Source organism: Crassostrea angulata, chromosome 3 (assembly GCF_025612915.1).
Source record: "Crassostrea angulata isolate pt1a10 chromosome 3, ASM2561291v2, whole genome shotgun sequence".
NCBI lineage: Eukaryota > Metazoa > Mollusca > Bivalvia > Ostreida > Ostreidae > Magallana > Magallana angulata.
The window spans coordinates 10,777,023-10,798,585 of NC_069113.1; the positions used below are offsets into that span (position 1 = coordinate 10,777,023).

At 34.0% G+C, this 21,563-nt stretch overlaps 1 protein-coding gene across 6 annotated transcripts in view; it reads left to right on the forward strand.

Annotated features, from left to right (window-relative positions):
• The window catches only part of LOC128177307 (long-chain-fatty-acid--CoA ligase ACSBG2-like), a 25,805-nt gene extending 4,454 nt beyond the window's left edge, over window positions 1–21,351 (forward strand). For 4 of the 6 annotated variants that reach the window (XM_052843973.1, XM_052843969.1, XM_052843971.1 and 1 more), the window contains exons 2-17: window positions 1,349–1,430; window positions 2,583–2,743; window positions 3,328–3,489; window positions 4,303–4,388; window positions 4,940–5,028; window positions 5,165–5,366; window positions 5,807–5,908; window positions 6,535–6,582; window positions 9,745–9,912; window positions 14,825–15,006; window positions 15,815–15,999; window positions 16,131–16,240; window positions 16,663–16,813; window positions 17,188–17,327; window positions 17,572–17,818; window positions 19,494–21,351. In XM_052843973.1, coding sequence (XP_052699933.1) covers window positions 1,375–1,430; window positions 2,583–2,743; window positions 3,328–3,489; window positions 4,303–4,388; window positions 4,940–5,028; window positions 5,165–5,366; window positions 5,807–5,908; window positions 6,535–6,582; window positions 9,745–9,912; window positions 14,825–15,006; window positions 15,815–15,999; window positions 16,131–16,240; window positions 16,663–16,813; window positions 17,188–17,327; window positions 17,572–17,818; window positions 19,494–19,573 — 2,169 coding nt within the window. In that variant the 5' untranslated portion in view covers window positions 1,349–1,374 and the 3' untranslated portion in view covers window positions 19,574–21,351. Of the gene's footprint in view, window positions 1–165; window positions 318–1,348; window positions 1,431–2,582; window positions 2,744–3,327; window positions 3,490–4,302; window positions 4,389–4,939; window positions 5,029–5,164; window positions 5,367–5,806; window positions 5,909–6,534; window positions 6,583–9,258; window positions 9,427–9,744; window positions 9,913–14,824; window positions 15,007–15,814; window positions 16,000–16,130; window positions 16,241–16,662; window positions 16,814–17,187; window positions 17,328–17,571; window positions 17,819–19,493 lie in introns of those variants that run through there. The other 2 variants (XM_052843968.1, XM_052843967.1) reach the window with 2 other exon arrangements.
• Window positions 21,352–21,563: the final 212 nt, after the last annotated feature.

The following is a 21,563-nucleotide window of genomic DNA, read 5'->3' on the forward strand; positions in this document are numbered from 1 at the left end:
TTGTTATAACAATGTTTATTTAAAAGGTGTGCAATGAACATACATTGCAAGACCTTCTAGTAGATAAATAGTATATACCTATAAATGCTCACATAAAATATGATGCTTTCACATGTACACTTTGCTGCTAATTTGGAAAGGTGTTTAGCACAGAGTCTCGGTTGATATACTTTTGACTAAAAAGATTTGTAGGGTCAAAGGAGATTGCATTTAAATGGGTCGTTATCAAGCGCATTATTTAGGGTGAATATCCTGCTTGTTTATATCACAGGGGAATACTAGGGTGGCTGTTCTCACATCTGCTCCTTAAAGTCAAGGTACTCTTTCTGAATTTTTATGAATTACAATAAGAGCATACTATTACAATGAATAATTAGTAAGAGACAATTTTCAATATTTTTCGTTGCCTGGAGCAAATTCTACAATTTATCTAAAGCAAGTAATTAAAAACCAAAAAAACCCAAAAGAATGTGTACTTTCTAAGCACATAAACGAAATAACGATAGGTATAATGTTTGGCCAACTTGCATAAACCTCATTACATTGATTATATTGTATTTAGTGTGTTTGTGAAATGCATTCTATTATGCTTGTAACCTTTGATTGTCAGCTAAATCATTGCATGATGAAAATGAAATGGAATCATAGGGTACATCATCTGAGAAAAATGAAGACTTTTTGACTTTTAAAACTTATAAGGTGGTCATATTACGGATAGTACCGATGTTGAAGACAGAATGTTTACTCACAGAATGGGCTTTAATTATACAAATCCTAATTGATTTGTTTTTCGTGTCATCTATTTAATATATACTCATTGAAATGTTGCATTAATATTGTATGTCTGCTATGCCAAGGTGCAAAGAAATCATTCAGCACTTAAAAAAATATACATGCATCAGGGGTTTAGCAATTTCAGAGTTCAAATTTTGTAGGTCATTCTTAAGTTTTGAAATTGTATCTCTGAAAGGAGATCTTTAAAAATTTTAACTTGTTTACAATTACCCAACCAAACTTGTTGAGGGGCCAGAAGGGAAAAAAGATGTATATGTCATGTGTATGTGCATGTTTATTCAGATGACAGCAATTGATGGCCAATTTGTTAAGGTGTAACTCAATATATAATATTCTTGGTATTGTGTGACCATCTGTCGCATTCTAGCATGACGAAAAAATTCAAATATGAGTGCATGCTGCAAACAGCAGACACTTTCTAATGTGCATAGGTTTTTTGTTTGTTTTTTATACCAGTAAATGGAGTACATTTGGATGCATCCTTGTCTTTTAAATAAGTAGCATTATTCTCGGGCATAAAATACTTTTTCATTATTTTTTTCTATTATCTTAGATTAACATAGAGGATAAACATAAGCAATGGCTGAGGTAGCAGGTGGAGGAGATGGGGAAGTAAAACTAGAATCAATGAAAAGGTAAATCCTTGGTCCATGAAAAGGTAAATCCTTGGTCCATGAAAAGGTTAATCATTGGTCCATGAAAAGGTAAATCCTTGGTTCATGAAAAGGTAAATCATTGGTCCATAACATGGTAAATCTTTGGTCCATGAAAAGTTAAATCCTTGGTCCATGAAAAGGTAAATCATTGGTCTATAAAAAGGTAAATCATTGGTCCATGAAAAGGTAAATCCTTGGTCCATAAAAAGGTAAATCATTGGTCCATGAAATGGTAAATCATTGGCCCATGAAAAGGTAAATCATTGGTCCAGGGAAAGGTAAATCATTGGTCCATAGAATAAATCATTGAATCCATGAAATGGTAGTTCATTGATTCATGAAACGTTAATTGAATCCATTGAAAGGTAATTCGTTGAATTTATCCAAAGATTATCGATAGGTTCTGTAATAGAGTAATTCATTGACACCCAGATTTACCCAATGAAAAAATGAAAAAAATCCATAGAAAAATCAGCCTACACTTTGCATACATTTGGTATACATGTGATTCCTTTAAATCATATGTATGGGTTACGGTAATTAGACAGAGAGCCAGACACCTTATACATGTACTGTCAAAACCAGTAGATAACATAAACTCAGTAATGGATATCAGAATGGACTGTCTAGCTATTAAGAATTATGAAATATTAGTACATTTTAAAATGAAGTCATTTTGATAAACCCCAAAATTTTGTTCAGTTAAAGTTTCATTCCAAATTCTTACTCTTAGTCTGAGGTAGATGGAAAATAATGAATGTTTTTGAAAATGAGAAAATTTAAGTGTAATGAGTTGCCCCAAATCAGTAGGCATACCGTATATCCAGGTGTTTTTTTCACGTGTCACAAAATTGTGAAAATGGGGAAAATCTGTTACATTTTTAATTTGTGTCAGTCATTTTTCTGGATTTGAAAAGCTTCTTGTAGAAAATAATACAGGATATAATTTCTGCATAATCAATTATTTGTGATTTAAAAAAGATCGCAAAAATTTGATCACTGCGAAAATTACCGGATATAGGTATGTCCATAGGTTAAGAAATAGGTTAATGTATAGGAAAATTAATATTACCTTAATATCTGATATTCACTTAACTGATATTTGATGTTTTTGTTTGTTGTTCATTGCAGCAAACCAGAGTCCGTAGCAAATGGAAATGGAGATGTTCACCAAAACAATAATGTTGAGATTAAACCAAGTCCTGGTGGGAACACCGCTGGAGCAGGGAATAGTCAAACCATAGATAATGCAGTCAGCAAACAGGCAAACCCAGCTGGCAACACCTTTAAAGGTAAGATGTGTAGCAAGCAGGTACTTGTTCCTAAAGAGGTAAGCTATAAAACCAGTAATCAGCAAGTTTAAACCTTTAAAGGTAAGCTCTGTAGCAAGCAGGTGTCTCCTATAGAGGTATTAGCTATGAAACCAGCAATAAACAACTTCAAAGGTAAGCTGTATAACAAGCAGGGGTCTCCTATAGAGGTAAGCTATAAAACCAGCAATCAACACCTTTGAAGGTAAGCTGTATAACAAGCAGGTGTCTCCTATAGAGGTAAGCTATGAAACCAGCAATCAACACCTTCAAAGGTAAGCTGTACGGTAAGCAGGTGGCTCCTCTAAATGTAAGCTATAAAACCAGCTGAGATTTATAGCCATGTAATACCTGTACATGTAAGCAATACAGTCATAAAAGTAAGCTAAACAATCAGTGGGTGTAAATGTAATTATAACTTTTAATTTATATGTAATAAATTCTGTTATGTGATGTAATTGAAGAGTTTTATCTTTATTCAAAGTTTCAAAGAAGATGATAAAATTAAGAATAAGAAGAGATTTACAAACCTTTATATCAAAGTTTTTTTCCTATTTTGTGATTAGATTTAGACGACTTAGCTCCAGCTACAGATTATATTGTTACAAAAAGAGACCAAGCTGTCAAGTTACGAATGAGTCAAAAAGGTCCAGGTTCAGAAAAGCCTCTCACGGTGCCATCAATGTTCTACCAGACAGTTCAACGAGTCCCCAACCATCCTGCAATTGGTAAGAATATCTGATTGGCCAAACTAGGGATCAAGATATTTAATTTTCACAGGCAAAAAGATGTAGGATTACAAAGGAAGAAATCTACATTATAAGTTAATTCAAGGTCAATGTCACTGTTTAGGAATGCCTATGGGGAAAAGTACTATGAATGATATATAGTAATAGTATAAATTCAACCAAATTTTGCTTACAGATATGACTAATTGACTGATTTACTGTAAACTAACTTTTATTCGTGTGCGAGAATTTCTGCGAGGTTCGTAAAAGCCACTTTGTTGCAAATATTTCTTGCCACAAACCAGTACTTGTTGTATAGTTGTTATAACAACATGGGTCTTTATAAGGCTTGGTTGCGAACATAAGTCGTCGTGAACCAGTTTATCGGAAGTGAATTGCGAAATAAAGCCCTTGTGAAGAAAAGTTGGTTTACTTAAGAAATCAACAGCAAGTGAAAAAGTTCACCTGGATGTGAACTTGGTTGGTCAGGTGATCAAATCTGTGTACAAGCCCGAAGGGCATTTTAGAAGATTTGATCATGTACCATTACCTAGTTCATATTCTGGTAAACTTTTTAAACATTGCTGTTTATTATGTTTATTACTTATATTTGAAGAAAATAAACTGTTTAGAATTGTTAAACTTACGAAGATTTAATGTTTTCAATAATCCAACCAAGAAGCATTACAAGCACGTGCTATTATCATTGTGAAGTCATGAAAAAGTTCACTCAAAATTGAACGTTTTCGCTATTCTATAGGTTCATATAAGGAAATATATTTGCAAATTTAAATACAGTTTTTTAACTTTTAGCTGTGAAGCGTGGGGGTGTATGGATACAGTGGACCTACCAACAATATTTCAGTGACACGCAGAAAGCAGCGAAGGCTCTGATCAAGGTATGGGGCAGTTACTGAGCATGGTGCAGATAGGACGACCAATTACAAGCATTAGTTATATATAAGTTTAGTGCAACTTTAACTCTTTAAATATGTTGTTGAAGATATGATTATTAAAGCATTTTGACATTCTAGTCGAATTTTCAGGTTAAAACTCAAATGGTTTTCCACTTTCAATTGTTTCATTTCATCTTCTTTTTTTTTAAAAAGGCAAACATTTTCACTCCAAGCAATTGTATAAAAGCACATATTAATTTTCAAAATGTTATTAATTATTTTCATGAAATATTATTGTTTAAAACAATGAGGCTACATTTAAAGATAACATGAACATCAACAGTTATAATGGTTTTGATTAAGTGATCTTTATGTTCTATACATAATACTTTGGAGACGAATGGTATCAACAAAGTGTTAAGATATTAAAGTACATTTTAACATATTGAGCCTTTGGTAATTTGATACTGCAGTGGTAACTATATTTCAAAAATATCCGCTATTAAGAACCATGCATGCACTTACATGTCTTTCTATTTTTATGAAACTGACAGCTTGGTCTAGAACCTCTCCATGGAGTTGGAATTCTGGGCTTCAATTCTCCTGAGTGGTTTATTGCCAACAATGGTGCCATATTTGCTGGGTAAGTGAACAAGTGACGTTGACATCTGTCGAATGAAATTGACACAGTATGTTCCTTGTATTTTCGAAATGATTGAGGTAGCGATGGGAAAGGTTATATATAAAATGCATATTATTCTTGTCGCTTTTGTCTTCAGGGGATTTACAGTTGGAATTTACGTCACAAATAATGCAGACGCCTGCAAATATGTGGCCTTGAATTCACAGTGTAATGTCATAGTGGTTGAAAACAATCAACAATTGAAGAAAATTCTACAAGTGTGGGATGATCTTCCAGACCTAAAGGCAGTGGTACAGTACACGGGGGAAGTGGCAGAGAAGCGAGACAATGTGTACTCGGTGAGTCAATGTTTACTCAAGTAGACAATGTGTACTCGGTGAGTCCACGGTAGATCTTATCCATCGAGTCCAGTAACTGTAAAAGTGGTTACCAAGGGTAATTTAAGCGGGTGGTTAAGTACGCATTTTCAGTAGTCAAACAATAAAGGGATTTTTTATTGAGTTTAAGTGATTGTGATAAAATATTGAGAATTCCATGTTCGTAACAATCATTTCTTTTATGTGATATATCCGTGCAAAGCCAATTGGTCCATCATCCTTAAAGCTTATACCGGTATCCTGTATGTGAAATTTTCCTTTATCAATTTTGAAAACTTTCAACCCAAAGCAACAATTTTGTCTGGGATAAATTTTCCTAATATACTTGCTTGGTATTATCTTGAAATAAGCTAAGGAGGTTTGTAAATGTCCTCTAATGATTCTGTTGATGTGTTTTGTAGTGGAAGGAGTTTATGGAGCTGTCTAGCCAAGTTTCAGATGATGCTCTACAACACAGACTCAGTCTCCTAGCTCCAAACAAGGCCTGCTGTCTGATCTACACTGTAAGGCAATTCATCTCTGTGACCATTACATTTCTCATATAAAGCATCTTTATCCTCAGTATTCTAGTACATTAATTGTACAGGGCTTGACCTGATTTGTCTACTTTGTGTACAGAATACTGAAGATTGCCTTTAGCTTGATGATGCTCTCTTAGCCTCTATGTCTATTATTGTAATTTGTGTCAAATTTTTCATCATAAATTTTTTGTGCATACCCCTGTAGTCTGTAAGAGGGGGTGAGGATTTGCATGTTTTTGTCTGTAAAAGTTGGGTGAACAAAAAATGTCTGGACATTTGGTAAATTAATTGGATGTATAGTAACGAAAAGCAAGGACACCCATATCAAAATTGTTTTAGAAATGGCTTGATCAGGGGTTCCGGGCAAGGTCCCAAAGATGATGAACGTATAGAAAATTTATTGATTATTTTGAAATCCTTTTCCTAATTCCTGAACATTTACCATACAAACTGACTATAGTGTAGTTAGGGTAAGAGCAGATGTTCTTACCATTACAAATTTTTCCTTGTGAACTTTATTTTCTCAGGGCTGAGGGCTCATGTGACTGTTAAGGCCCATGGGCCCCTTGTTGTCATTGTATTTACAATTTCTTCCATTGCACTTGCAGTCAGGAACCACAGGAAATCCCAAAGGAGTGATGTTATCTCATGACAATGTAAGTAATAAATGCAATATCAAATGTGTTTAGAAGACCACTTGTAGCCTAAAATTTGTAACCCCCCCCCTTACACACACACACACACACACACACACACACACACACACACACACTTAAATTCTTTGAAAAAATAGAGATATTGTTTTTCTTCTATTTGTCAATTGAATATCTATAAAACCCTTTGCTGTGCAAAAATCAGACTTGATACACAAGTACGCCATAAGAAATTTTTGATGCCCATTGAGTTTAAGATCAAACTGCTCTTGACAAATATAGTAAGATATGTCCTCTCCAGTCAATATCTAAAACCATTTGCTTTACAGATATCAAACTTAGTAACTGTGTGCCCTCTAATTAGTAGATAAACCCTCTTGATATATATAGCTAGATCAAAGTGAGGGGTCAAGTGTCAATTACTCCAAATATTGACTGGTAGACTAAGTATTAATTGTCTGGTCATTTTAAAAGAACCTTCTGTTTGACAGAAATCAAACTTAACAAGCTTGTATTCTCCTTTAGAAATAGAAGACCCCTATCAATTTTGAGGTTGCAAGGTCAAACTACTCTGAGTACAGGAAGATATTGACCACTCATTCTTTTGAAAACACCTTAGTACTGTACCTGGTACACAAAATTAAATTATCCCTTTTGACTTTAATCTCATAAGGTCAAAGGTTAAGGGTCAAACTACTTTTGACATAGAAAGGTATTGTACATTCAAATCTTCAGAACAGTTTGCTCATCTGCTCAGTGCCATGTGATATCAGTTTTGCTACTTGGGGTAACTCATGTTTCTGTCCTTATAAGAAATCATTTTTATCACCTGTTTATCTCAATATACAGTGGATATTACTCATTTAATAGATAGAGGATATCTATATTTTGTGATTTTATATTTGCTTTATCCAACGAGTTGAAATGGTGTATATATTTGCAAGGTTTGCCGAGCGTATATAACCATTTCACCGAGTTAGATAAAGCAAATATAAAATCACACAATTATAGATGTTCTACATGTATTTATCTCATACAATTTGATTTATATTATGAAGCTTTTGAGATAGTCCCTTATATTCCTGATTTTTTTTCAAAGATTAAAAAACGATGATGCAATGTTGTCTTATGCAGTTATTGTGACCTTGCGCAATACAATTTAATGCGTCATTTCAGAGATAAATCTAACTGTTTGAATGTAGAGTTTCACTGAAATAAACCTTGAAAGAAATTTTTAGCTCTAAATAATTTTTCTTAGAGCTTAATCACCTGATTAAATGGAAATACTGATTGATCAGAAGACTTGAATAATCAAGTTTGTTGACAAGTTGCAAATGCTTGTTAGTTTAAATTGATTTGAACAAGGAACAGTTGTTGATATTTATAAAATAAACTCTAGCCTAATGATTCAAAATTGAAAATATTAAATAAGGATGCTCACTGGTGGTGAAATAAAAGCTTAAGAAACATTATTTCGGTAAGTTCTTGTATTTAAACACAACCAAAGCGTTCTGTTTTCATTGCATCGTCAGAATGAACTCCTTGATAGCTATTTATAACATGATTTTTAGTTTTATAAACAACACAGCGGCGTGAAAAGCAAATTGTTTGGGGGGGGGGGGGGGAGGCTAAATTTATCAAAAATCTTGACAAGCAAAAAAAAGGTCTTTGGTTACAGTTATGTATAACTTTGCAAAAAAAGGGAAAGAGGCTATCTCTCCCCCCCCCCCCCCCCCCCCATACCCCCAGGATCCGACGCCAAATGCCTTTCCTACATGGTTATCAGGTCATGTCCTTCATTTTTGTAAATTGAAACTTTGAAAAAATCCATTTTATATCAATTTTTGGTAGTAGGTATAGTTATGTTGAAAGTACTAGCAAATCTTCGAAAATAGGTCACTAAAGCGTTGAAGCAATGGGCTGTGTCAAAAATAGTTTGGATCTGAAGTATTTGATAAAGCAAAGGTTTAACAAATGGGTAATATACACCACACGTATGAGATAAATGTTTGAATTGTTTCTATCAATCAATTTTGGTTGCATATTGTCATAGCTCAGTGGTTAAACGTGATGAAGAGAATCTCTCTTGATTTGGGATGGTATATGATTTTTATCCAACTCATTGTGTGTTTTATATCGAATCCCCTCCCCAAAGCTCAGGGATCGAAAAGGCACAACGTTGGATAAAAATCATATACCATCGTAAATCATGAGACATCCTAATAGATATCTAATTTAAAAAATTTGAACTTGGATGACATATCTTGTTTTGAAATAATAATATATTGAAAATTTTTGTTTATCTATATGATGAAAGACTTGAGGTAATTGAATCTTTACTAAAAAGTAATGATTTTTTTTTTTTATCAAAATGAGTTTCCATAAGAAAGTTTGATTGGCATACCGTATATCCGATAATTTTCGTGATATGATCTAAATTTTCACTTTTTTGTGATCTCTTTTAAATCACATATTATTAATACCGGTACGCAGAAATTATATTCTACCGGTATATTATTTTTGCTAAGAAACTTTTAACATCCAAAAAAATAACTGACGCAAAATAAAAATGCTACACATTTTTCCCATTTTTGCAAATTTTGTGACACCCGAAAAAACGGATATACGGTGCATGTATTATAAGGTATTTTATATGATATTTTGCTAACCTGTACACAGCTTACTTGGTGTGCAGGGACATTTTCCCGTTCATTCGAAATTCAAAGGGATTCCGAGGTGATGGTGACTTATCTTCCATTAAGTCATATAGCAGGACAAATAGTGGACATCTACATTTCAATGAAGTATGGTGCCGTGGTCTATTTTGCCAAGCCTGATGCCCTGAAGGTTTGTGGTGCTGAGAGTATAGAGCCGTAGAAGGCCAGAGCTAGACCATGAGCAGTGGGGTTGTTGTTGTAAAATGCTGGTCAGCTTGTACAGTGACAAACTTCTTTGCTCATCTTTACTCTTGTTCCTGCCAGAAAAAATGCTAGAAGTCTTGTTTGTGTGTAGACTACAAATTATCAAACAAGGCCAACTATCATGCTTCTTAGCGAAATACTTCTGTCTGTCCATTTTATAATTCCCAAATGTGAAATGGATAGTCAGAAGTGCTATATTGTAAGTAAAGCTAGTGAGATTATATTGACATGCTTGCTCTTTCAGCTATGTTGGACTGCAGGTAAGGCGGTAGAAAATGCTGGTCTTCTTTATGCCTCGGAGGTCCAACTCTCGTATCTTCCACTCAGCCACATTGCGGGGTCATTAACTGACATTTATGGCGCTATGGTGTGTGCCGCTACCGTGTATTTTGCCCAGCCAGATGCTCTCAGGGTTTGTTAGTGCATGCGTTTCTTTACTTGCATGAAACTAACACACTAACAATTAACTTATAGTTCTTTATATACTGTATGAAAATTAATTTCTTGGGAACACATATCATATTTCTTTGTTTCTATAGCTTTGTACCTAAAATATAAGTCCAAAAAAATTTCAATTTCAGTAATGTTAAATAATTAACAAAGTCCAAGTTTTTCTTGTAACAGTAAAATGTAGTTTAAGATTAATTAAACAGGGTGACTAGATTAATAAAACTCGCCTCTGATGCAAGCTCAACTGAGCTTTTCTGATCAAAATTTGTCTTAGTCTCTAGTTGTGCTGCTTTAACTTTTCACATTTTCATCTTCTCTGGAAATAATTCACAAATATCGACCAAACCTTGCAAAAGGTTTCTTTGGAGGAAGGGGCTTTCAAAAGAGCAGTAAGAGAATTTTGCAAAACTGAAAATAAAGTTGGTGTATTAAAAAATCATGTTATTTTAGAAACACTATATTTTTTTAAGAACCACTACTCTATAGCAATGCCAGTACATTGTATTATCAGGAAATTATTAAATCAAATCATAAATGAAGAAGCAAATGGTTGAAACCTTGACCATTACAATATTTATACACTGTACCTACCTACCTAGTCCTTGTTGCACCCAGAGGCACATAGGGCAAGGACTAGGGATTTCCATTCTTCTCTGCTCTCAGCCATCCTTTCCATCTCTCCCAAGGTAGGATTCATGTCTGAGTTCTTGAGTTCTTCAACAGCCCACTTCCATGTTGTTTTTTGGTCAGCATTCCCTCCTTTTCCCTTCTGGGGTTCATCTTAGTGCCACTCTAGTAATACCCTTTGTTGGGTTTCATAAAACATGGCCAATCCATCTCAATCTGTATTTTCTTAGTTAAATGTCCTCATATTTGTTATTTTGTATAGATTTTTAGGTCACCTGAGTCACTCAGGTGACCTATTGCAATTGGTCTTCGTCCGTCGTCGTGCGTTGTGCGTCGTGCGTTAACAATTTTACAATTTAAACTTCTTCTTGAAAACTACCAGGTCAATCGTTACCATTTTTGGTGTGAAGCATCTCTATGGTAAGAAGAATCTAAATTGTGAAACTCATGGCTCTACGACCCCTGGGGTGCCACGGGTGGGGCCAAATATGCAAAAAAAGCCAAATTTTCAAAAATCTTCTTCTCTACTCCCACGCATGTGAGGAAAAAACTGGTTGCATGGTTATGATGTCCATGAAGCCCTCTACCAAAATTATGAAATTTATGGCCCCTGGGTCAGGGGTTCTGGCTCTAGGGTGGGGCCAATATGGCCATATAATAAAAACGTTTTAAATCTTAGAAAATCTTCTTCTCTACTCCCATATATATTTGTTAAAAACTAAATGCATGGTTATGATGTCCATGAGGCCCTCTACCTAAATTGTGAAATTCATGACCCTTGGGTCAGGTGTTCAGGCTCTAGGGTGGGGCCAATATGGTCAAATAGTGAAAATGTTTTAAATCTTAAAAAATCTTCTTCTCTACTCCCACACATGTGGGCAAAAAACTGAATACATGGTTATGATATCCCCAATCTCCTTTACCTAAATTGTGAAATTTATGGCCCCTGGGTCAGGGGTTCATGACATGAGGAGGGGGGGGGGGCAATATAGTGTTATGCATATAATGTTTAAAAATCTTCTTCTCTATTCTCACACATCTGTATAAAAAAAAAACACTGACTAATAATTATGTTTACCAGGAAGTCCTCTACTGAAATTTTAATTTTCATGTCCCCTCAAAGATGGGTTTTGACTCTGGGGCAGGGCCAAAATGGATGTATAGATGTTAATGCATATGTTAAAAAATTATCTTCTTTACTCCCACACACCTGAAAGGAAAACTGAATTCATGATTTTGTAGACCAGATCTTTTAGTTTAGTTTAGTTTCACAGTTCTTTTTGAAATGTGGTCGTCATTACAAATTTATGATTTTTCTACTCCAGTATGAAACCTAATTAATTAGATGCATAGACTCCATGACAAGGTTGTGTATGGGATATATGCTACTCAGGTGACCGTTAAGGCCAATTGGCCTCTTGTTGTTGGTAATTATTGCTAGCCAGAACATCCTCAAGATCTTTCTGGGGCCCTCATTATATACTGTAGATAAACAAAACTGATCAGGCCTAGGAGGAACATCCTCAAGATCTTTTGAATCACCCATTATATACTGTAGATAAATGAAACGATCAGGTCTAGGAGGAGTGCAAAGTCCAACATAATACTATTACAAATGTATTAACAGAGAAAATCTGTTCAAAAACTACCTCACTATAGTTTGTGATTTTAAGCTAGTATTCCAATACATTTATATCAGATGAAAAAAAATGTTCAAACTGAGGGGTGCAAAATTCTTTAAAAGTGTAAGTAATGGGGAAAATTTATTGAAATAATAACTGCAAGAGTGATTTGGTACTTAGTGTTTTTAAAATTATGATACCCACCCAAGAGTATTACCATAAAGGGAGTTCAGAGTGTCTAATTTGGAAATTTGGATATTGATTAAAAAATAACTGAAATTCAGGTGAGTGATGTGACCTTTGGGACTCTCATTTTCTCAAAATTTTCTTACCAGTAAATATTTCCTTAGATTTACTCTCTCAAGTTCTCAACACATTAATTCCATATATATATATACTCAAACAATAACACAAACTAATCATACTAAGTAATAATACTGAATTGTTTCAAAAAATTTCATTGACTATAATTATATGTTTTGATCTGCAAATGCATATTTACAACACTGGTTATATTCTGAGCACAAAATCTAACTCTTTGTTGGCAATGTAGGTAGTCGTATACTTTTAGTAGTGATGGGTATCGGTAATTGGTGATTGGTAACAAATGTCGAGTGGTAATTTAAGGGAGGAGACTCGGAAAACTGATGTCTGAGACCATTGGCCAAGGTCAATGGCCTAGGTCTATCATTTTCTAGGGCTTCCTCCCTACCGAGAGACAATTGTTTGACTGTTTCTGTAGTTGGCATGAAATACGTTTTATTACCTAATCTACTTTTACATGTTGACCGGGTAAAAGTTTCTCACCAGGACATTAGTTCATCAAGTGACAGGTTAATAGTTCCTTATATAGTCGGGTAATAATGTAAGCCATGTGATAAACTTTTTCACATTTGCGTATTTAGTGAACATTTCTCTGTTGGTTAAAGATGGAAAATTTTTTTTTAAAATACTTCAGTTTATATATACATACTGTAGATTACTTATTTTACGCGGGTACTTAATTACATGATTCAGCCGTTTCCCGTCAAATCGCAAATGCCAACATTTTTTATCATAGTTTTATGTATTTTACACATATCCAAAAAGTAAAAGAAGATTTTTAAATTTGCAAAATGCTCTTCTAGTGATTTTATGCAGATATTTATTCCTTATATTTAAATGGAATCTAAAGTAGTAGATTAGGTAATAATTGACAAAATTATTAATTTTGTCACTTTGGTATGTGAAAACCATTCAACTGCCAAAGAGAATTTTCCAAAATTCAGTTCAATAAATACAAACCTTCTTACGCTTTATGTCACCTGAGGCACTTAGGTGACCTATTGCAATTGGCCTTTGTCGTCATCTGTCGTCCATAGTGCATTAACAATTGTACATTTTTAAAAAATTCTTGAAAACTACAAGGCCAATTGGGACCTTTTTAATGAGAAGCATCTCTATCATGTTTATGGTAAGAGGAATATCAAATATGAAATTCATGGCTTTACTCCCCCTTGGGCCGCATAGGCGGGGCCAAGTATGCAAAAAAAGGCCAAATTTTCAAAAATTGTTTTCTCTACTCCCACACGTCAAAAAAACTAAATGCATGGTTATAATGTCCTTGGAGCCTTCTACCAAAATCGTGAAGTTCATGGCCCCTGGGTCGGGGGTTCAGACACAAGGGAGGAGCCAATATGGCCATATTGTAAAAATGAGAAATCTTAGACAATCTTCTTCTCTAACCTCATATATATTTGTGAAAAATAAATGCATGGTTGTAATGACCACATAGTCTTACCTTATTGTGAAATTCATGACCCCTGGAACATTCAGGCCCTAGGTCGGGGCCAGTATTGTCGTATAGTGAAAATGTATTGAATCGTAGAAAATCTTCGTCTCTACTTTCATACATATTTGAAAAAAAATATACTTGTAAAAACAGAAAAAATTTGTGTGCATTATAAATGAAACTGTGAGTATGATGAAAGATTGACCGTTAAAGGCCTGCAGGTCTCATTACTAAAAGTTTACAATTTTTGACTGACCCGAAATTCCTCTAAATTCTTGAACCCCCCCCCCATTTATGAGTGAATATTTTTGAAATATCTACTAAAAATAAAAGCAGGGTAAGTCAGAGGAGTCTCAGATTCGGGTTTATACTTCAAAATGAAACTTAAAATGCATACATGAGACTCTCTGACATGTCAATCTATGGGCTATGGTACTCAGATGACTGTAAGAGCCTGTGGGCCTCTTGTTTATTATATATATACATGTATATTGTTAACAGAGAAATATTCACCCTGTTTTATTTTTATTCCCTTTTGCCCTCATTGTCAGAGGGAAATTTAAGATAAGGTGAATGCAAATGTTGCAAACTACCTCTTTTTGAATACAAATGTGTTTGGGTGAATTTCAAGATCACAGTGGCAAGTGAAGAAGGGTGAAAAATACACGGGATGAAAATAACCTTGTAAACAGCAGATAATTTTATTCATAAAACATGTATTTGTAATAACTCATCTATGCCTATTAAATAAATGTATTCTACTGTGAACTATTAAATTTGTTTCATTATATTTAAAGAAATTAAGACTCATACTTGGTGAGCATTTGATGATGCCATATGTTTGTGATTGACAGGGATCTCTGCTGGGTACACTGAAGGAAGTGCGACCCACAGTTTTTGTTGGCGTGCCCAGAGTGTGGGAGAAGATAGTTGAGGGCATAAAACACAAGTCCAGAGAATTTGGGTTCTTCAAGAAAAAGATTGGTGCCTGGGCAAAGAGTGTTGGTTACAGGACGACAATTGCAGAGATGAACCAGTAAGATTTATATAAAATGCTTTATACATAATGTAGCTGTTAAATAGATCTATTCTTCATAAATATTCTCTCAGGCTTCATCAATATTTGTTGGATACCAATTTTTCGTGGATTTTGTTGTTGAGTTGATCCATAAAGCTAAATGTTGAAATTTCTGATACTATGTAAGTACACAAATTGTATTGATAGGATCATTGTCCACGAATATATATGTATCCTAAGAGCTTTGCAAAACTCAAATAAAAGAATGTTACCTACGAATATTAATGAAAGCACTGTATTACTGCAGAAATTATAACCCAGGGTTGTCTCTAAAAATTGAAGTAGAAGGAAGAAATAAAAAAGTAGAAGGGGGTCTGGTGGTCTATATTATAGCTAGATTGTGTTTGAAATCCAAAAATAGCTGGGTAATTACGTCACTTCAGGTGGGGGAATTCCCCGCTCCCCGGGTCTTAGAGACAACCCTGATAACCAATGAGATTGATTATGAAGTATAACATGCTTATACCCATATGCAAATAAAGAACAATTTTGATTCATAATAAAAATTAAATTTCATCAAATGAGTTTATACATCTTTAATACATTTTGATATAGTGTAATATTTTAATAGTTTTGTTACAAGCATTGACTTGATATATTAAAGCATGGTGGCTGTTATAATGAGTTTTACTGTTGTTCTACATGTATGCATGTCAAGCCAAAAAATATGATCCCAAATAAATTTTGTCAGATCTTTGGAAAAGATAACAAAGCATTGAATGATAACAGTATCTTAGTACACAAAATAGTGACTCTTTCATTGCAGTGAGCCTGTACCAGGAGCATTTAAGATTGCCAACATAATGTTGAAAAAGGCGAAGGGGGAGTTGGGGTTTGACAGATGCAGAATCTTTATGTCCGGTGCAGCACCCATCATGAAAGAGACCATAGAGTTCTTCTATGGCCTGCACATTCCCTTGATGGAAGTGTATGGAATGAGTGAATGTTCCGGTGAGAAAAAAATCTGCTCTCCTTAGTCAGATCATGCAGTACAAGAAAATGAAAAACAAATTCAAAATTTTTACATGTATGATTGTGACTAACATGGACTCAGAGCTACCATATGTTTTTGTGTTATACAGGCCCTCACACAGTGTGCAGTCTAGACAGATTTCGCACCAGTAGTGTAGGAACTGAAATTCCTGGAGTACAGACAAAACTAGCAGACAAGGACGAGGAGGGCAATGGAGAGGTAGGGTCCAAATATGTCATATATAAAGATTAGGTGGTTAAAGTGTTTGCTCCATGTGTGGAAGGTTAGCTGCCACAATAGACCCAAGAGGTAAAATAACGGTTTACAACTGTTTAAATTGCAAAGCACTTGAAATTAGATGTGAAAGTTGTGATGTTTGCAAGGTTTCATGTAATGATAGGCAATATAAAGTATAATAAAAGATACAACATGAAACCCATCCTGAACTCCAGGCAAAGGACTTAATAAAGAATCTTGAAGGGATTTCAAGTACATGTAGTATAAATTATATCAATCATATAAAATGAAAGAAAGAAAATCTGATATCTGTGAATGTACAAAATCCAGCAGTTAACACTCAATCTGACAGATTGGAGCATGTGTTTGATGTTGTCTTTGCTTTTTTTCTCATCAACCATTAGGTCCGTATGTATGGAAGGCATGTTTTCATGGGGTATCTTGATGAGGAGGAAAAAACAAAAGAAACATTTGATGAAGAATTATACCTGATGTCTGGGGACATTGGGAAGAAGGATAAAGATGGGTTTCTGTTCATCACAGGAAGAAAAAAAGGTAATATCTATAAGGGGAAATGTAAGAGTCGCAGCAAGAAAGGTAGGATGTGTAAGCAAAGAGGAGTGACAGAGAGAAGAACTAGGTATATGGGGGAAAGAGAGAAGGGCTAGATACATGGGAAAGAAAGAGTGGCAGAAAGAAGGGCTAGATATGTGGGAAAGAAATTAAAGAGCAGCAGAGAGAAGGGCTAGATATATGGGGAAAGAAAGATATTGGCAGAGAAAGGTTATATGTATTGGGAAAAAGAGAGGCAAAGAGAAGTGCTAGATATATAGGAATGTTATGATCACTGAAGATTTGTAAAAGTGGTAGTTTAATTATTGCATCACCCTTCAAAGTATAGTGTGATATTGATGATGTTACAATTACAGAGCTGATCATCACAGCTGGTGGAGAGAATATTGCCCCGGTTCCTATTGAAGACACTGTGAAGGAGTGCCTTCCCTGTGTGTCCAACTGTATATTGATTGGAGACAAGAGAAAGTTCCTGTCCATGCTCATTACCCTAAAGGTATAACCCCACAGTGCAAGCATTCTATCTCTGTCTTTCTAGCTTTCATATTAGACCTTTTGAGTAAAACCAGGGGAACCTTAATCTTTACCTATCTTTTTATCAGTCCATCTGTATAAACACAGATTTCTACACTACATTTTACATACAGGTACATGCATGTTTATGTTTTATAAGTTGCTAACATGGAACTGACTACAGTCTATCACAGACCCTTCTTACAGCCACTGTTCATTTGCTGTAGGTGGATGTCAATATGGACACTCTTGAACCGACTGACAACCTGACAGCGGTCACTGTGGACTGGGTGAAGGCCCAGGGCAGTGGTGCCACTAAGGTGTCCGACATTTTGGACCGCAAGGACGCCATTGTTTTGAAGGCCATACAGCAGGGTATTGACAAGGCTAATGAAAGGGCCATCTCCAGGGCCCAGAAAATACAGAAATGGTCCCTCCTTCCCCGCGACTTCTCTATCCCAGGGGGTGAACTAGGTAGGTGTAATGGATTAATTAAAGAAATAAACAGCAATTAAGTTCACTGAGATATGAAGTTGGTTGGTCACGTGATCAAATCCTGTGAAGCCTGAAGGGCTTCTCGGAAGATTTGATCATGTACCAACCAACTTCATATTCCGGTGAACTTTTTAACATTGATGTTTATTACGTATATTTACATTTGAAAAGAAAACGTTCAGAACTGTTAAAATTACCAAGATTTGATGTTTACAATAATCCATGCGATAAGCGCGTGCTATGAGCATTGTGACGTCATGAAAAAAATCATAGAGAATTGAGCGTTTTCGCAATTCCATACAAGGAAACATATTTGCAAATGTACAGGTGAATATCGATAACTCGAACTTCAGGGGACCATGATTAAATTTCGAGAGATCAAGAGTTCGAAAGATCAAAAGTTTTAAAAAATCCGGAAATTTTCGTTCTAGTCATTTTTGGTTCTAAAATTATAGTAGCCGGAAATTTATATTTATAACATGGAAAGATAGTCTAACATGATTTCACTTGTATTTTCTGCTACATTACTTCAATTTAAACAATACAGAACTTAGTTGTGTGGTTTTGAAGTGTATTTTTTCACGTTAAAAACTTCTAAGCATATTATGTTTTCTTAATCATTACGTTAGAATATTTTAAATAAAAAGCAGTTTACCGTAACTTTATAAGTTATTAAAATAAATAGATCAGTTACAAATTACCTATTTATCCTTTGAAGGAAGCAAGGGGTAGTGTCACTTACGTAATCAACCAATTAACACTACCTCGCTAGCCCCCAGAAGTTCACTCAACCATCCAGGTAAGGTCCACGCGGAGCTATAATTATACCCTTGATCGGCCGCGTGTGTACAGAGCAACTACTTCGAGTTATCAAGAGTGAAAAACAATGAAATATGTATAACGGGACCCAGGTTTCACTTCAAGAGATCAAGAACTTCAAGAGATCGGAGTTCGAGAGATCAAGAGTAAATTTGCTTAGTTATATAGAGAAAAAAAATCGGGACCGTGAGTTCACTTCGAGAGATCAAGAACTTCAAGAGATCGAAGTTCGAGCCATCGAGTGTCACCTGTATATACTTTTGATATAAGGCATTGTATGTAAGGAGGTTGCTTTCTACATATGTAACAGAAACCTTGGATAATAGTTATTCCGAAGTAAATCATTGGTTTACAAGTTATTCTGAAGTAAATCATTGGTTTACAAACCTGTCAGAAGAAAACTTTATAATTGTAAATATTGGTAATATAGTAATTTATATTAACATTTCCATATATATACCCTATTACACACAACTGTGCTTTGAAGTTGGCAATAAGGGTGCATTTGTTTGGAATCCATGACTGTTCTGTTTGATTAGAAAAAAAAAGACAAAAATAGAATCATATAAACCACGTGAAAAAAAAATTATGTTCATACATTGATGTGATTTCTTTTTTAAAAAAATCAGTAAAAACAGTATTCATGACAAGTTATTTTTTAGAAATGTATATTATATGTTCTTTAAAAGTGTATTCTGATACGTTATTTAATACATGTATAAAAATGTGATCTTCTAGCCTCTTGATTGAGAAACCACAAAATATAATATTATATTTGGTTAAAGCCTACTTTGTTTATTTCAAAATAATATTTTAACATTTTTTTTGGCTGCAGGTCCCACAATGAAGTTAAGGAGACCAATCGTGCACAAGATGTATGCAAAAACAATAGATGCTTTTTATGCAGAGGAATGAAACATTTTAAAAAGGACTGTTTGCTGAATTACTGTAATAATATTCTGCCCCCTATAATCCAATATAAAGCATATCAAAAAAAGTACGTAGTACTCACTGTGATGTTATAATGGATGTAATACCTATCATACATGAATATGATGATAGCATTTTGTACACCAAACAGAGTATCAAGTCCATGCTTTAATTTCTGAAAAATACATGTAATGTGAACATGCAATGACATACATGAAAATAATGTCAGAGCAACCTTGTATTCTATAGTTACCTTAATTCTTAAAGAAAAAATTGGGCAATTTTTTATTGTTATTGAGGAATTTCAGGAATTTACCTGTTTTGTAATGTCAGCCAGAAACACAAGTTTTAAATAATTTTTAACCAATATTTAATGATTGTGATGGGCTTTTTCTGTTATATGCATTATTAAAATATGTATATGATAAATATATTTCTAAAAAATGTAGGGGGTATTTATTGCTTAGCATTTTATAAATATATGTGTGAATTTCATATATATTTTGCTATTCAAATTATTTTTGTCCTTACAAAGCACAAATATTCATTTTTATATATTTAATCATTATATTTAACCACCATGTATGTATTTTTTAAAAAAGTGCTAAATTAAAAACAAGTGTACATATTGGTTTTATTTTAACATATGAACATTACATGATGTGACATTACATTCTTAGTAGGCATCAGATATCAAATATGTACATGTATATAGTTTTGGAGAAATATAGTAATTCTGTTGTGCAACGAAATCAGACTACGCATTTCAGGAGTCTTCCATAAAATCGGATGGATAGAGGAACTTGCAAGTTGATCATTAATGTGGGACCTTTGCATTAGTATTTCTCTAGCCGACTTGTTTTCCAGTTAGGATAACTTTAAACTTATAGAATCTCACCAATCAGATATATATGTGTATATAAATCTTCTTTTCGTATCAATGACTCCAGTGCTGTTGTAATTATATCAAAACACCAAAGAAATTTCACAGCCAAAAAATAAAATGATCATTGTATATTTTCATTCTGTGTGAAAATTGTAAAATATACAAAGTGTTATTCAAACCTGTTCTTTAATATTTTATATTTGCATAATGTACAATTTTGCTTTGTAAAACTTCTCAATATTTTTTTTACCAGGGTAATTAATTAAAATGATTATGTAATCTCTTTCTTTGTGATCTAAATTTGTTTTAATTGTGAATTGTGATTTATGTTTCATAACATGTATGTTTCTTAAAATGTCATCAAAATTTGTTAAATAATGTTTTAGATTGAAGATTAATATCATTTCAATGTAGATTTAATAGACCATAGACCATTTTTTTCCCCGTGAAAATTGTTCTTTAATGTCATTTGTATTTTGTAAGAATATCTGCAAAGGCTTTACACCTGTTGAAATACAAATTAGGTGCAGGAACTAGCTTGTTTGTCATTAGGAAATTAACTGATCATTTTCTTTTTTCTGCCAAAAATACATGAATCGGTACCAAGAGGTAAAAATATTTTATCCAAGGCAATGCAATCTCAGCAATATTTTTCTAGTGGTGCAAAAATCTAGCTTTGAAAATTACCCGGCAACTGTTTAACTTTCATAGTAAGTTGTACATGCATGTGTAATTTAAGATACTAGCTGAGATTATCAGGTCAATAAATGGAAAAATAAAGAGTTGTAGTACTGTACATGTATTAAACTTTTGTATAAATTGTGAAATTTTTAAGTGTAAATACTATTATGACTAGTAAATTTTGCTCAAAATTGAATTTTCTACTTTTCTTTTGCTTTAAGAGGAATCATTTCATCAATGATGATTTTCAAATTAGATATTTTCTCTCTCTCTCGCTCGTCTATTTACAGTGAAACACGGTTATAGCGAACACGCTTGTAATGAATTGACGCTTGCAGCAGTGATTTTCATTCCCCATGACTAAATTACATGTTGAAAACTTGACTGATATAATGAATTACACTTATA